The sequence below is a fragment of the Somniosus microcephalus genome, chromosome 7 (genome assembly GCF_052327205.1).
Source record: "Somniosus microcephalus isolate GS21.2 chromosome 7, FLI_Smic_1.0, whole genome shotgun sequence".
NCBI classification, from domain to species: Eukaryota; Metazoa; Chordata; class Chondrichthyes; order Squaliformes; family Somniosidae; genus Somniosus; species Somniosus microcephalus.
In genome coordinates, this window is record NC_140993.1 from 126,296,257 (window position 1) to 126,310,017 (window position 13,761).

Below are 13,761 nucleotides of genomic sequence, written 5' to 3' on the forward strand. Positions count from 1 at the left end.
TGTTCTGCTGCTCAATTAGTACCAAGCCACTATCCAACTGCTCATTTACCACAGTCAAGAGAGCATAGTTCATTGCTAAAATGTCTATCACTCAGGTTTTACTGTATTTATCTATCATAGTATGACATACAGTGACAGCATGTTTTTTGTCACATCTCATTAAAACATAATTGGGATTAATCATCAATAAGCACAAGCTTGTAATTATATAGTGCCTTTCACAACCTCAGGATGTCCAGAAGCACTTTAAGCCAATAATGTAATTTTGAAGTGGAATCACTTTTGTAATACAATACACGGTAATAACTTTACCAGGAAGGAAAAGTTAACAACTTTATCCAATTATAATGTAAATTTACACTGAATTTTAAGATTTCTATTTTCTTCCAGTAATCCAGGACTGTGATTTTAAACATTTTGCATAATGCACACTCTACAGTTTTAAATGTTTATTGTTTCAAAATTCTGAATTTCTTTTGCAATACAGTAATGTTTTTACTTGAAGATTTTATGATGGTTAATATACAATGAGAAATTGGTTTTAAAACTGAATGGAACACTGGTCACTAAGATGAAACAATATATTAAATTTATTCCAGCTTTAGGTTTCTGGGAAGCTTTAGTAGTGTGTTATTTGTAAACAACACAAATTCTTCCCTTCCAATGTGTATACACAATTAACGATTGATGGTGCATTTGTGCAGAAATGCAATTCTAGCAACTGATGCAAAGTCCAGTCATATTCATTGCACAGTTCTTCACCATACAGGGCTAGATCTATATATTTCTAAGTAACTTCAGCATATGTGTAGATTAACAGTTAGAATCAAAATCCATGGAAGCAAACTTAAGATAAAACTTTATATGGGACTTTTGCATGCTAGGAACACTCCTATAAATATTTAAATGATTAAATACATATGGTAAAGATGTTTTGTTCATAAACTACTTTGATAGTGAAATTCCTTCACAAATGCTGGTAATGACAAATGTTTAACATCTGAATATTCAGTGATTTTTTTTTGAACAGGCAAATCACATGGCTATTATGCCACAATGTAGAGGGCATGCTCTTTGAAAAGAACGTATTTGGTCCACATTTCCAAGTCTTCTGGGTAAGAATAAAAGCAGTTGATTGAATGAGACTCGATGCATTTTATGATCTGGGCAGCACTGAATTCAATGCATGTTGAATGGGGAGTAGCAAATAATGAAGCATCACCTCCAGCAAGTTTCTACTGATGTGAATTACATTTGTGCCAACTTCTTTTCCAAGTATCTTTAGATGTTGCATAACAAATGTTGCACAACAAACCAAAGGAATTGTGACAGCAAGGAAAGGATGACCTAACAACAGTTTTTTCACTTCACTGTTATACTTTCTTGTTCCAGGGCACTGCTTTCACTCTGTAGAATTTTGTTCCCAGAGGAACTTTAAATCTGTTTTGAGCCTGAAATAAATCAAACAAAACAATACTTCAGTTTGGTCAATATACAAACTTAATATAATGCAATACATCCATAATGAAAAATCCTAATAAATAACCTCAAGCTAATAAATGTGATCGGTTTTGATACATTCCAAAGCTCATTCACAAGTCAGATGTGGCTAAGAAAGGTCAATCAGCCCATCTATAAAAAGGATGTGTTCTGCTTATAGGATGCAACAAGGAGTCACTACATCAAATCATGTGCTAGTTATTTAATTACTCTCAAAATATTAGCACATGGTTTCAAAACAAAAAAGTGTTGTATATCATCTTACTTCTAAATTGCACACACGTGGGTAAGACATCATAACATTGGAGCCATATTATGTACAAGTTTGCCATTAAACATTTGGCATCTCATTTTGATTGCATCAGCTATTTCTAAAGTCTCAAAATGAAGATTTTTCCCCCCTTCACGTAGGCTAGTCGGATACTAGATCAATATTTTGTATTAGCCAAATTATGCAGTTACTTCATGCTGCTGAATATTAAAAACTAGAATTACAAATCACATATCCTAGGTAACCTTTAGTGAGATTATGACAGTAATAAGAAATGATAATCCATAATGTGAAGTCAAGTAGTATTTGGGGACCGATTCAAATTTCTCCAGCGAAAGTATGCTTAGCACACATACAGTATCTATCTATAGATGGCACAAATATGTAAAATCTAAGCTGATATTAGCAAGAGAAATTTCCTTATTGAAGTGATGCACTAGGTATGTCACAAACCACAATATAAGTACCGTCTTGTCACAAGCTAATTAAATTCCTCCATCTCCTTAGGTCTGTTCCTCGCTAATGTCGGTATGGATGCTCCTCTGAATGACAAGGTATGCAACATGCAGCACACTGCAAAGAACTTTGGTTGCTTTATTCTGCAAGGCACATCCAAAGGAAGCAAATCCTTACTATAATGGACCACAATGCTTTTTCTAACTGGCTCTCTGTGCTTGACAGACTTTTGAGTGTGCTGTAAAAGCATCAGGAGCATAGCAGGCCAGCTGCATACTGAAAGAATACAAATCCTTACGGTTGATGCATGCTACCAGATTAACTAACATCTATATCTCCAGATAGGTTCAGTCAGCCATACCCAGCAGTCGAGAAAGCCAGAGACAGCATAGAATCTGCCCTTTGTAGCCGATTTTGCACATGGAAGTGAAAGAATTGCTAGAATTCAGTAAAGTGCTGAAGTTGCACCAAAGGCAGTGCAATTGGGCATCCTTCTGAATCTACAACAACTTGCACGCATACAGCGCCTTTAACATTGTAAAGTGCCTTAGGACATTTTCCTGAGGTGTAGTCAGAAATACATTGATGCTAAGCCAAAGGAGATATTTGGAAGGAGTACTAAAAGCTTGGTCAAAGAGTTGAGTTTTAAGGAGAGTCTTAGAGCATAGGGAGGTGGCAAGGCTGAGTGTTTTATGGAGGAAATCTCAGAGCCACCCAGGCTGAAGGCACAGCCACCAATGATGTGGAGGGAGGGTGGATGGACAAAAGGAATGGAATTGGTGACAACCTATGGAGTTTCTGGTGGGAGGACAATGGCTTCAGCCTTCCCAACGTTTAACTGGAAGAAATTGCAGCTCATCCGAGACTGGATTTCGGACAAGTAGTCGGACAACGCAGAAACAGTGGCGGGGTCATGAGTAGTGATGTAGAGGTAGAGCTGGGTGCCATCAGCATACATGTGAAAGTTGACTAGAACCAGTAATGCACATATCTCTAATTATCACCTTGTATATTGTTCAATTAAAGGTAACAAATTCTCTCAAGGTCTGTGCAAGGCATATGTAAAGCCTGCACCCACATTTCCCATCTGTCTGCTGCTCCTCAGATAGCACAAATATCTGCTGTGATTGGTTAAAAGTGAATGGGGTTTAGGTACAGCTCAGCCATGATCTAATTGAATGGTGGAACAAGTTCGAGGGACTGAGTGTCCCACTCTTATGAAACTGTACTTTTTGCAACTCTGCCTTTAGTTTGCAACATTGTGCTAATATAATGGCCCGTTTGGAAGTTCAGATTAGCATAACAAATAAGTTACATGCCACCAATAAATGGCTCAATTAAATTTTTAATTAATTGAACGTTATTACTGGCGTGCTAAACCTATATTAAAATGTTATATGAATCTTAATGACTGGACTGACCTATTGCACCTGGCAGCAAGTGGATGTTAAGTTTCACAAAACTCTGAACAGCTGCCCTAAAATGGAGTTCTTTGAATGTTTGCCAAGTTTGTCCTACCTTCATTTCCAGTGGTAGATCAGATCTGGACATTAAAAAATGTGAAAATCCTTACCTTTTTAGCCTGACAATATTCTTTTTCCATCACTTTTCCAAGTACCCAAGGTCTCCTAGAAGAACCTGGAACTAACAGTAAACAAGTAATTTGTCAATGACTAAATCAGTACCACTAAAGCCAATTACAGAACTATTTGTTCCTTGAAAAATTTACTTTAAGCTTGGAGGGTGAAGAGCTTTTTCCAAGCTTCTCCATCATAAACAACTCTAAGTGATCCATCAGCAGAAACTACTAGTTCAAACAATGGCCATTCTTTTTCTTCCTCCTTCTCCAAAGTATTAAAATGGGCTGCTCACTTCCAGAAGATGCTATACCTCAGACAGGCTCAACTGATATGTAGATGTAAACGTGATAAATCTAAGACCTCAGGTGTGGCCTTCAATCAGGACAGAAATACTTCTTCTGTTAGATTGCCTACCATAGGCATGGGTTTTCTTATTCTTTGAAAGAGGTTTGATGTTCATATACAATAGATTACTGTGATTCCAGAGATGGAAAGTCATCTCGGGGTCCCATCTCTCTAACACAATGGCCCAGAAATTCGGGTCTCCACGGGTGAGTACGCACGGGGTACTCACCCGTAGGCCCGATGGAAGTGCTGGTTTCCTGCATGCACGGGAAACCGGCACTTTCGTTCCTCTGAACGAAGAGGTTCAGAGGTCAAACGCGTGCGCGGGGGAGGCTGCGCGTGCGCATCAAACTTAGGTTTTTTTTTATATACAGGCTTCTCTGGGAGCGTAAGCCTGCAGAATTTAGAAATATAAAAAGCAGGCGTAAGGCCTGCTTTTTACAAGGTAAGTGGTGAATTAATTAGAATAAAAAAAAAATTTCCACAGGTTTATTATTTTTAAATACTTTAAAGCAAGGCAAGTTTATTTTTAGCCCTGTTTGAAAAAAATAATTTTATATTCTAAAATTTAATTTATTGCTTAAAATAGTTATTTCATGTAATTTATAGTTTATTTAAAAAATGTGATTAAAAAAAAAAAAATTATTTGAAGGTTTAGTGCTATTTTGGGGCCGTAGTATTTATACGTCTTGACAGCACTTCCTGTCAGACTTATGAATGGAGCATTCCCTGCTGCGATTGGCTGCCCATGGCCCACGTGATCCCAGGGGACGCATCGAACTAACTGCGCCCCTGGGATATGCAAGCACTGCGCGCCGGCAGCTGGACCAGGCCCCGGATCGGAATTCCACGGGGCCCTACAGCTCAACGGCCGGCGCGCAAGGTAAGTGCAGATCGAGGGCTTGCACCCGCGGGAAACCCCCGACCCCGAATTTCTGGGCCATTATATGCATAGAGCTGCCATTTTGATATTCCCTCACTGTTGTATAGAAGGGTGCATTCTGCATGAAAGTGGCAACAGCCCAAGAAAAAATAAACACACAATACAAAAACTGCTCCAAACAACATGTTAAAAGCAGAACTGAGGTAGTTCATAATTTTAGGTATAGCCTTTCAGGGGGCAGCCAAAAACAAATTTATGCAAAATTGTGACACATACAGTTCCTAAACAAAGCAAGATCCAAGTAAACATTCCATCAGGTAAATTGAAAAATCTGCCCTTATATTCTACACTCATTGTATATAGTTATAATATTATAACTGTTAGTTGAGGGGTCAAAGACAGAATCTATTTGGTTAGAATTAAGGAATGGAGGAACTATTATGCTACTGGGTGTATACTATTGGCCACAGAATAGTGGGAAGGAGATAGAGGAGCAAATTTGCAGGCAAATTACAGAAATATACAAGAACTACAGAGTAGTGATAATGGGGGACTTCAATTATCCTAATAAAGACTGGGATAGTAACAGTGTAAAGAACAAAGAGAGGGAGGAATTCCTGAAATGTGTACAAGAAAACTTTCTCGACCAATGTGTTTCCAGCCCAATAAGGAAGGAAGCAGTGCTGGATCTAGTTCTGGGGAATGAAGTGGAGCATGTTTCAGTGGGAGAGCATTTGGAGAACAGTGATCTTTATTTCATCAGGTTTAGAATAGTTAAGGAAAAGGATAAGGAACAATCAAGCATAAAAATACTTAACTGGAGGAGGGATAACTTCACAGAGTTGAAAAGGGATTTGGCCAAGGTGGACTGGAATCAAAAATTGGGAGGCAATACAGTAACTGAACAATGGGAGGCCTTCAAAGAGAAGGTGGTTCACGTACAGAGTTGACACATTCCCACGAGCGGGAAAGGAAGGACATCCAAAGCTAGAGCTCCCTGGATGACTAAAGATGTAGGGGTTAAAATGAGACAGAAAAAGAAAGCTTATGACAAATGTATGGTTCATTATACAGTAGAAAACCAAGCTGAATATAGAAAGTACAGAGGAGATCTAATAAAGGGAATAAGAGGGGCAAAGAGGATGAGAATAGATTAGTGAGTAACATAAAAGGGAACTCAAAAGTCTTTTATAAGCACAAAAAGGGTAGTCAAAGGGCCAATTAGGGACCAAAAAGATGATATTCTTGTGGAGGCAGAGGGCATGGCTGAGGTAGTAAATGAGTACTTTGCATCTGTCTTCACTAGAGAAGAGGATATTGCCAATATAGCAGTAAAGGAGGAGGCAGTAGCAATATTAGATAGGATAAAAATAGATAAAGAGGAGGTACTTAAAAGGTTGGCAATCGTCAAAGTAGAAAAGTCACGTGGTCCAGATGGGATGCATCCTAGGTTACAGAGGGAAGTAAGGATGGAAATTGTGGAAGCTGTGGCCATAATTTTCCAATCTTTCTTGAATTTGGGGATGGTGCCAGAGGAGTGGAGGATTGCAAATGTTACACCCCTGTTTAAAAAAAAAAGAGGGGATAAACCCAGCAAATATAGGCCAGTCAGCCTAATGTCAGTGGTAGGAAACTTTTAAAGACAATAATCTGGGACAAAATTAATTGGCATTTGGAAAAGTATGGGCTAATAAATGAAAGTCAGCACGGATTTATTAAAGGCAAATCGTGTTTGACTAACTTGATTGAGTTATTTGATGAAGTGACGGAGAGGGTTGATGAAGGTAGTGTAGTTGGTGTATATGGACTTTCAAAAGACATTTGACAAAGTACCACATAACAGACTTGTTTGCAAAATTAAAGCCCATGGGATCAAAGGGACAGTGGCAGCATGGATACAAAATTGGATATAAGGGACAGAAAGCAGAGAGTTGTGGTGAAGTTGTTTTTCAGACTGGAGGGAGGTATACAGTGGTATTCCTCAGGGGTCAGTATTAGGACCACTGCTCTTTTTGATATATATATATCTGAACTGGACTTGTATATACAGGGTATAATTTCAAAGTTTGCAGATGACACAAAAGTAAAAAATGCAGCAAACAATGAGGAGGAGTGTAACAGACTTCAGGAGCACATAGGCAGGCAGGTGAAATGGGCAGACACATGGCAGATGAAATTTAACAGATGTGTGAAGTGATAAATTTGGTAGGAAGAATGAGGAGAGGCAATATGAACTAAATGGTGCAATTTTAAAGGGGGCGCTGGAACAGAGACACCTGGGAATGTATGTTCACAAATCTTTGAAGGTGGCAGGACAAATTGAAAAGGCGTTAAAAAAAAAAATCATATGGGATCCTTAGCTTTAAGTGAGAAAGAAAGGCTCTACGAGAAGGATGAACCATCCGTGGCTAAGGAAGTTAAGGATGGTATCAAATTGAAAGAAAAGGCATACAATGTTGCAAAGATTAGTGGTAGGCCAGAGGATTGGGAAATTTTTAGAAACCAGCAAAGGATGACTAAAAAAATTATAAAGAGAGAGAAGATAGAGTATACTAGCAAATAATATAAAAACAGACAGAAAGAGCTTCTACAGGTATATAAAAAGGAAGAGTAGCTAAAGTAAACGTTGGTCCCTTAGAGGATGAGACTGGGGAATTAATAATGGGAAATGGCAGAGACTCTAAACAATTATTTTGGATCGGTCTTCACGGTAGAAGACACTAAAAACATCCCAATAATAATAGATAGTCAAGGGGCTATAGGGAGGGAGGAACTTAAAACAATCTCTATCACTAGAGAAAAAGTACTAGGCAAACTAATGGGGCTAAAGGCCGACAAGTCCCCTGGGCCTGATGGCCTGCATTCTAGGGTCTTAAAAGAAGTGGCTGCAGAGATCGTGGAGGCGTTGGTTGTAATCTACCAAAATTCCCTGGATTCTGGAGAGGTTCCCAGCAGATTGGAAAACCACAAATGTAACACCACTATTCAAGAAAGGAGGGAGACAGAAAGCAGGAAACTATAGGCCAGTTAGCCTAAGATCTGACATTGGGAAAATGCTGGAATCCATTATTAAGGAGGTAATAGCAGGACATTTAGAAAAAACATGAAACAATCAAGCAGTCAACATGGTTTTATGAAAGGGAAATCGTTTGACAAATTTGCTAGAGTTCTTTGAGGATGTAACAAACAGGGTGGATAAAGTGGAACCAGTAGATGTAGCATATTTGGATTTCCAGAAGGCATTCGATAAGGTGCCACATAAAAGGTTACTGCACAAGATAAGAGCGCACGGGGTTGGGGGCAATATATTGACATGGATAGGGGAGTGGCTAACTAACAGAAAACAGAGAGTCGGGATAAATGGGTCATTTTCCAGTTGGCAACCAGTAACTAGTGGGGTGCCACAGGGATCAGTGCTGGGGTCTCAACTATTTACAATCTATATTAATGACTTGGATGAAGGGACCGAGTGTACGGTAGCCAAATTTGCTGATGATACAAAGATAGGTGGGTTAGCAAGTTGTGAGGAGGGCACAAAGAGTCTGAAAAGGAATTTAGATAGGTTAAGTGAGTGGGCAAAAATTTAGCAGATAGAGTATAATGTGGGAAAATGTGAGGTTATCCACTTTGGAAGGAAGAATGAAAAAGCAAATTATTTTTTTAAAGGAAGCGAGACTACAAAATGCTGCGGTACAAAGGGATCTGGGGGTCCCAGTACATGAAACACAAAAAGTTAGCATGCAGGTACAGCAAGTGATTAGGAAGGGTAATGGAATGTTGGCCTTTATTGCAAGGGTATGGAGTATAAAAGTAGGGACGTTTTGATGCAACATTACAGGACGCTGGTGAGACCGCACTTGGAGTACTGTGTACAGTTTTGGTCTCCACATTTAAGGAAGGATATACTTGCATTGGAGGCAGTGCAGAGAAGGTTCACTAGGTTGATTACTGGGATGAACTGGTTGACGCATGACGAAAGGTTGAGCAAGTTGGGCCTATACTCATTGGAGTTTAGAAGAATGAGGGGTGATTTTATTGAAACATAAGATACTGAGGGGAATTGACAGGGTGGATGCCGAGAGGATGTTTCCCCTAGTGGGGGTATCTAGAACTAGGGGTCACCCATTTAAGACGGAGATGAGGAGGAATTTCTTCTCAGGAGGGTCATGAATCTATGGAATTCTCTACCCCAGAGAGCTGTGGAGGTGGAGTCATTGAATATATTCAAAGCGGAGATTGAGACATTTGAACTACAAGGGAGTCAAGGGGTATGGGGAGAGAGCGAGAAAGTGGTGTTGAGGCCAAGATTGAATCAGCCATGATCTTAGTGAATGACGGAGCAGACTCGAGGGGCCGATTGGCCTACTCCTGCTTCTTATGGAATGTTTAATAATTGAGGAATAGAGTACAAAAGCGAGGAAGTTATGCTAACCTTTCATAAAATACTCGTTTGGCATCAGCTAGAGTGTTGTGCTCAATTCTGGTCACCACAATTTAGGAAGCATGACAAAGCCTTAGAGAGGGTGTAGAAGAGATTTACTAAAATGGTACCAGGGATGAGGGACTTCAGTTATTAGGAGACAGTGGAGGAGCTGGGGTTGTTCTCCTTAGAATAGAGAGATTAAGAGGAAATTTGATAGACGTGTTCAAAATCATGAACGTGTTTGATAGAGTAAATAAAGAGAAACCGTTTCTAGTAGCAGAAGGGCCGGTAACCAGGGGAGACAGATTTTACACAGTTGTTGTGATCAGGAATGCACTGTCTGAAAGGATGGTGGAAGCAGATTCATTACTAACATTCAAAAAGAGAATTGGATAAATACTCGAAGGGAAACAATCTGCAGGCTATGCAGAAAGAGCAGGAGACTGGGACTAATTGATTAGCTCTGCCAAAGAGCCAGCACAGGCATGATGGGCCAAATGGCCTTCTTCTGCACTGCATCATTCTATGATTATGATATATATTTACTAGCTAAAGTGCCCGGCGGTGCCGAGGGATTTTTGAGGGCATGTTGTTGTTGGAAAGAGAGCGACTGGGGGGGAACAGAGCGCGCGACTGGGGGGGGGGGAACAGAGCGCGCGACTGGGGGGGGAACAGAGCGCGCGACTGGGGGGGAACAGAGCGCGCGACTGGGGGGGGAACAGAGCGCGCGACTGGGGGGGAAACAGAGCGCGCGACTGGGGGGGGGGAACAGAGCGCGCGACTGCGGGGGGAGCAGAGCGCGCGACTGCGGGGGAACAGAGCGCGCGACTGCGGGGGAACAGAGCGCGCGACTGCGGGGGAACAGAGCGCTGCGACTGCGGGGGAGAACAGAGCGCGCGACTGCGGGGGAACAGAGCGCGCGACTGCGGGGGAACAGAGCGCGCGACTGCGGGGGAACAGAGCGCGCGACTGCGGGGGAACAGAGCGCGCGACTGCGGGGGAACAGAGCGCGCGACTGCGGGGGAACAGAGCGCGCGACTGCGGGGGAACAGAGCGCGCGACTGCGGGGGAACAGAGCGCGCGACCTGCGGGGGAACAGAGCGCGCGACTGCGGGGGAACAGAGCGCGCGACTGCGGGGGAACAGAGCGCGCGACTGCGGGGGGAACAGAGCGCGCGACTGCGGGGGAACAGAGCGCGCGACTGCGGGGGAACAGAGCGCGCGACTGCGGGGGAACAGAGCGCGCGACTGCGGGGGAACAGAGCGCGCGACTGCGGGGGAACAGAGCGCGCGACTGCGGGGGAACAGAGCGCGGCGACTGCGGAGGGAACAGAGCGCGCGACTGCGGGGGGGAACAGAGCGCGCGACTGCGGGGGAACAGAGCGCGCGACTGCGGGGGAACAGAGCGCGCGACTGCGGGGGAACAGAGCGCGCGACTGCGGAGGGGAACAGAGCGCGCGACTGCGGGGAACAGAGCGCGCGACTGCGGGGGAACAGAGCGCGCGACTGCGGGGGAACAGAGCGCGCTGACTGCGGGGGAACAGAGCGCGCGACTGCGGGGGAACAGAGCGCGCGCGACTGCGGGGGGAACCAGAGCGCGCGACTGCGGGGGAACAGAGCGCGCGACTGCGGGGGAACAGAGCGCGCGACTGCGGGGGAACAGAGCGCGCGACTGCGGGGGAACAGAGCGCGCGACTGCGGGGGGAACAGAGCGCGCGACTGCGGGGGGAACAGAGCGCGCGACTGCGGGGGAACAGAGCGCGCGACTGCGGGGGAACAGAGCGCTGCGACTGCGGGGGAACAGAGCGCGCGACTGCGGGGGGAACAGAGCGCGCGACTGCGGGGGAACAGAGCGCGCGACTGCGGGGGAACAGAGCGCGCGACTGCGGGGGAACAGAGCGCGCGACTGCGGGGGGAACAGAGCGCGCGACTGCGGGGGAACAGAGCGCGCGACTGCGGGGGAACAGAGCGCGCGACTGCGGGGGAACAGAGCGCGCGACTGCGGCGGGGAACAGAGCGCGCGACTGCGGGGGAACAGAGCGCGCGACTGCGGGAACAGAGCGACGCGACTGCGGGGGGAACAGAGCGCGCGACTGCGGGGAACAGAGCGCGCGACTGCGGGGGAACAGAGCGCGCGACTGCGGGGGGAACAGAGCGCGCGACTGCGGGGGGAACAGAGCGCGCGACTGCGGGGGAACAGAGCGCGCGACTGCGGGGGAACAGACGCGCGCGACTGCGGGGGAACAGAGCGCGCGACTGCGGGGGGAACAGAGCGCGCGACTGCGGGGGAACAGAGCGCGCGACTGCGGGGGAACAGAGCGCGCGACTGCGGGGGAACAGAGCGCGCGACTGCGGGGGAACAGAGCGCGCGACTGCGGGGGAACAGAGCGCGCGACTGCGGGGGAACAGAGCGCGCGACCTGCGGGGGAACAGAGCGCGCGACTGCGGGGGAACAGAGCGCGCGACTGCGGGGGGAACAGATGCGCGCGACTGCGGGGGAACAGAGCGCGCGACTGCGGGGGAACAGAGCGCGCGACTGCGGGGGGAACAGAGCGCGCGACTGCGGGGGAACAGAGCGCGCGACTGCGGGGGAACAGAGCGCGCGACTGCGGGGGAACAGAGCGCGCGACTGCGGGGGAACAGAGCGCGCGACTGCGGGGGAACAGAGCGCGCGACTGCGGGGGAACAGAGAGCGCGCGACTGCGGGGGAACAGAGCGCGCGACTGCGGGGGAACAGAGCGCGCGACTGCGGGGGAACAGAGCGCGCGACTGCGGGGGAACAGAGCGCGCGACTGCGGGGGAACAGAGGCGCGCGACTGCGGGGGGAACAGAGCGCGCGACTGCGGGGGAACAGAGCGCGCGACTGGGGGGGAACAGAGCGCGCGACTGGGGGGGAACAGAGCGCGCGACTGGGGGGAACAGAAGCGCGCGACTGGGGGGGAACAGAGCGCGCGACTGGGGGGGAACAGAGCGCGCGACTGGGGGGGAACAGAGCGCGCGACTGGGGGGGAACAGAGCGCGCGACTGCTGGGGGGGAACAGAGCGCGCGACTGGGGGGGAACAGAGCGCGCGACTGGGGGGGGAACAGAGCGCGCGACTGGGGGGGAACAGAGCGCGCGACTGGGGGGGAACAGAGCGCTGCGACTGGGGGGGAACCAGAGCGCGCGACTGTGGGGGGAACAGAGCGCGCGACTGGGGGGAACAGAGCGCGCGACTGGGGGGAACAGAGCGCTGGACGAAGGGGGGGAACAGAGGCGCGCGACTGGGGGGGAACAGAGCGCGCGACTGGGGGGGAACGAGGAGCGGGGGGAGGTGGGGGGAAGCGAGGGAAGGAAGGAAGGAAGGAAGGAAGGAAGGGGAAGGAAGGAAGGAAGGGGGGAGGGGGAGAGGAGGGAGAGGAGGGGGTGGGGGCGGGGGGGAACAGAGCGGGGGGAGGTGGGGGGGAAGCGAGGGAAGGAAGGAAGGAAGGAAGGAAGGAAGGGGAAGGAAGGAAGGAAGGGGGGAGGGGGAGAGGAGGGAGAGGAGGGGGTGGGGGCGGGGGAGGTGGGGGAAGGAGGTGGTGGGGGGGGGGGGTGGGTAGAAAGGGAGGGGGGAGCCAGCAGACCCTCTCCCCTCTGCTGGCGATGGCTCCGCTGAGCTCCGTGCCGCCCCACGCACTGACATGCCTAGCGCAGCGCCCCGGTCAGCCCGAGCCCCGCCCTCCTGAGGCCGGGTCTGAGGCGGCTTGAGACGGCCGATTGCGGCTGGCCGGGCCCGGTTGCCTTGGTAACCGTCCTCCCCTCTCCCGATCTCCGGGCCTGAGCGGCTTGAGACGGCCGATTGCGGCTGGCGAGCTCGGTTGCCGGGGTAACCCTCTCCACTCCCCATCCCCTCCCAAACCCCGCCCCCACCCCGCTAACCGGCTCGCTTCCCTCTGGCCGCGCTCTGTGTGGAGGTGCGCGTGCGCCGTGCAGCGCAAGCGCGAGGAGCTTGCCGTGAGCCCAGCCAGCCTTTACCAAGATGGCTGGCCGCTGGTACGGAATCGGGCCCAGCCGGGGGGGGTGGCGGGGGGGAGAGGAGGAGCTTGCCACAAAACAATTGCCTAGGGTACAGCATGGCTGGCAACAGACGCCCAGGCTTCGAGACCTACCTGCAAAAACGGGGAAAGGTAGGAAAATTAATGAGATTAGATAAAAGAGTTAGAAAGTAATTAACTTTTTTAAAAAACAATATGTGTTTTAAAAGCAACTTTTTTTTTTTTTGAAGACGCAGAAAGCGGGAAAAAGAAATGAAAAGTTTGGAATCAAGATGGCGGCGACTCACCT

At 47.9% G+C, this 13,761-nt stretch overlaps 1 protein-coding gene across 7 annotated transcripts in view; it reads right to left on the reverse strand.

The window, feature by feature from the left end:
• Window positions 1-434: 434 nt before the first annotated feature.
• rb1cc1 (RB1-inducible coiled-coil 1) overlaps window positions 435-13,761 on the reverse strand; it is a 246,401-nt gene continuing 233,074 nt past the window's right edge. For 6 of the 7 annotated variants that reach the window (XM_085992919.1, XM_085992924.1, XM_085992923.1 and 3 more), the window contains 2 exons: window positions 3,801-3,871; window positions 435-1,451 (listed from right to left, as the gene is read on the reverse strand). In XM_085992919.1, coding sequence (XP_085849045.1) covers window positions 1,374-1,451; window positions 3,801-3,871 — 149 coding nt within the window. In that variant the 3' untranslated portion in view covers window positions 435-1,373. The remainder of the gene's footprint in view (window positions 1,452-3,800; window positions 3,872-13,761) is intronic. The other variant, XM_085992922.1, reaches the window with a different exon arrangement.